Genomic DNA, 2,302 nt, shown 5'->3' on the forward strand with positions numbered 1-2,302 from the left:
GGCTAGGGAGGAGCAGAAACTAGATCTGAACCCAAGTTACTGTGAATAATTAAAGTAATAATAATAACAATGACGGCAGTTACAACATTCACAGAATCTTGGCTCCTTTAAAGCATCCCAAACACAGAGATACCATCAACCCCATTTCAGAGATAAAGAAACTGAGGCTGCCCCCAGGGAGTCCTGGGTGGAGAAGCCAAGGTCTGCCTGACTCAGCTTTCCAGTTGAAATCATAGTTTCCACTTGTGGAGTGCTGCCTAGCCTAGCACCAGGCTTAACCACCATGGTCAGAGAGTCCAGGGATCATGCCCATTTTCCAGAGCAAGAAACTGAGGCTCAGGAAAGGAAAAGCCTGTTGCCTGAGAACACACAGCAAGTCACTGACAAAAGCTGAAATTTGAACCCAGGAGTGTAGCAACTGAGGGAGGAGGGAGCTGGGCCTTTCATCAAACTCCAAACTGGAGATTTCTATAAGGGAGAGAGTCCTGGGATGAAAACGAGCAAAGATGAATTTTTCTGGTGGGGTGCCAGGGATGACAAGGGCCTGGCAGAAGGTCTGGGGACAAAAGGACAAAGACCCCAGCTGGGATTGGTTGAGTGGGAGGGTCTTTGGAAGGACAGAGAGTGACCAGAAATATGGGAGACAAAGAAGGGGATCTTTGGGGATTGTCCTGAGCAGTGGTATGGGGCGGAAAGGCCAGGCATTTGGAGGATGAGGATTTGGCTGAGACTTGGATGAAGAAAAAAAGCCACAGAGACAGACAGTAGAAGTCAAAAGTAGGGGACCCCTGGCCCAGGAGTCTAAGTCTTGGGGAAAGTCCTCAAAATCAGAGAAGGGGGCTCCTAGAGCAGTCTTGGGAACCAGAGAAGGGTCTGAGAGCTAGAGTCCTGGGGAAGGGGCTTCTGGTGTAAGGGGCAGTCCAGAGGAAGGAAGGCTGAGCTTGGGGGTGGGGAGGTCAAGAGGCCTTGAGATTTGGGGAGAAGGCTTCCAGAGAAGAAGACTCCAAGCCAAGGCAGGGGCAGCAACTTCTAGTACAGAAATCTTCTGGAAGGTGCCTGGGGATTGAGGAGGGGGTTTCCTGGAAGGCCAGGTCTCCCAGTGAGGGAGGTGGAGGCCTTGGAGCAGGACAAGGGGTGGGAGCTTGGAAGATTAGGAGGAAAAGAGATGTGAGGAAGTGGCCTGCCCAGGCCTTGAAGGGGGCTGACAGCTTGGGGCTCTGGGGGCTTGGAGAAGGGGCTTGCCTAAAGCCTAAGAGACTACAAGGAGGCTGAGGCCTGGAGTCAGATAGATCAGGGCCTAGAAATCTGAGTGGACCGAGGACCTGCATTTTGGAAGCCAAGACTTCCTGGGAGAGGAAGAGGCCAGAAGGGGTGCAGGCAGGGTTTAGGGGGGGACCCAGGTTTCTGGCAATCCAGGAACAGTGCTGGTGGGAAGATGGGTTCCAGGCCTGGGAAGTGAGGAGACCTTGAAAAAGTAGAAAGAGGCCCAGTGCCCAGGAAAGGTGGGGAGGGAAGGTGGCCTCAGCTTCCCATGAGGGGCTGCCCAAAGCGGCTGGGAGGAAGGCTGAGAATGGGAGGAAGGGGCTTCTGGGCGGCAGGGCGAAAGATCCAGAGGGGGAAGGATAGAGTCTGAGGCAGGGCTGGGCCTGGCCTTCCTGGGAGCAGGCCAGGGCTGGGCCTTGGGGGTCATGGGCCCTGCAAATCCAAGAGAAGCGAACTGTCTGATGCAGCCGGCCTGAAGGGGAAGGGGCTTAAGCACGCCGGATTAAGGAGGGGCTCCTAGTAGGCAGGGGAGGGGGCTTCCTGGAGAGAAGAGACCCAAAGCGGAAGCTGCAGGCAGAGGGACACAGAGGGGTCCCGGGAGAGGGGCGCCCCCAGGGGTCGGGCTAGGCTGGAGAGGTGGGGAGGGCCGAGAGGCCTGGCGGTGAGGGAGGGGGTCGGGGGTGTCGAGCGCGGCCAGGCCCGAACGATGTGGGTAAGGGCTAGCGGGGCGAGAGGTACGGTGGGGCCAGGGATTCGGTGGCTGGACCCGGCCAGGGCTCCCCAAGGGGCAGGCCCCCACTCACCGTGTCCGAGTTCCTATCGTTGCCCGGAGCCAGCGCCGTCCGCGAAGACATCTTCTCCGGGTCCCGGGGGGCGGGAGCGGCCGGTGGGGGGGGCAGGGGTCCAAGGGTCCCCTCTCTTCCCCTCCCCCCCCGCCTGCCTGGGGTTGCGAGCTCAAAACGCTGGGCGCTGGGGACGCCCGGGTCCGCGTCGCGGAAGAGGGGGCAGGGCGGGGGAGGGAAGGGGACGCCGAGGGTCC

At 58.8% G+C, this 2,302-nt stretch overlaps 1 protein-coding gene across 2 annotated transcripts in view; it reads right to left on the bottom strand.

The window, feature by feature from the left end:
- MARK4 (MAP/microtubule affinity-regulating kinase 4) overlaps positions 1-2,296 on the bottom strand; it is a 43,593-nt gene extending 41,297 nt beyond the window's left edge. For both annotated transcript variants that reach the window (XM_006871341.1, XM_006871342.1), the window contains exon 1: positions 2,067-2,296. In XM_006871341.1, the coding sequence (XP_006871403.1) occupies positions 2,067-2,117 (51 nt within the window). In that variant the 5' untranslated portion in view covers positions 2,118-2,296. The remainder of the gene's footprint in view (positions 1-2,066) is intronic.
- Positions 2,297-2,302: the final 6 nt, after the last annotated feature.

This window comes from Chrysochloris asiatica, unplaced genomic scaffold (genome assembly GCF_000296735.1).
Source record: "Chrysochloris asiatica unplaced genomic scaffold, ChrAsi1.0 scaffold00168, whole genome shotgun sequence".
Classification (NCBI taxonomy): domain Eukaryota; kingdom Metazoa; phylum Chordata; class Mammalia; order Afrosoricida; family Chrysochloridae; genus Chrysochloris; species Chrysochloris asiatica.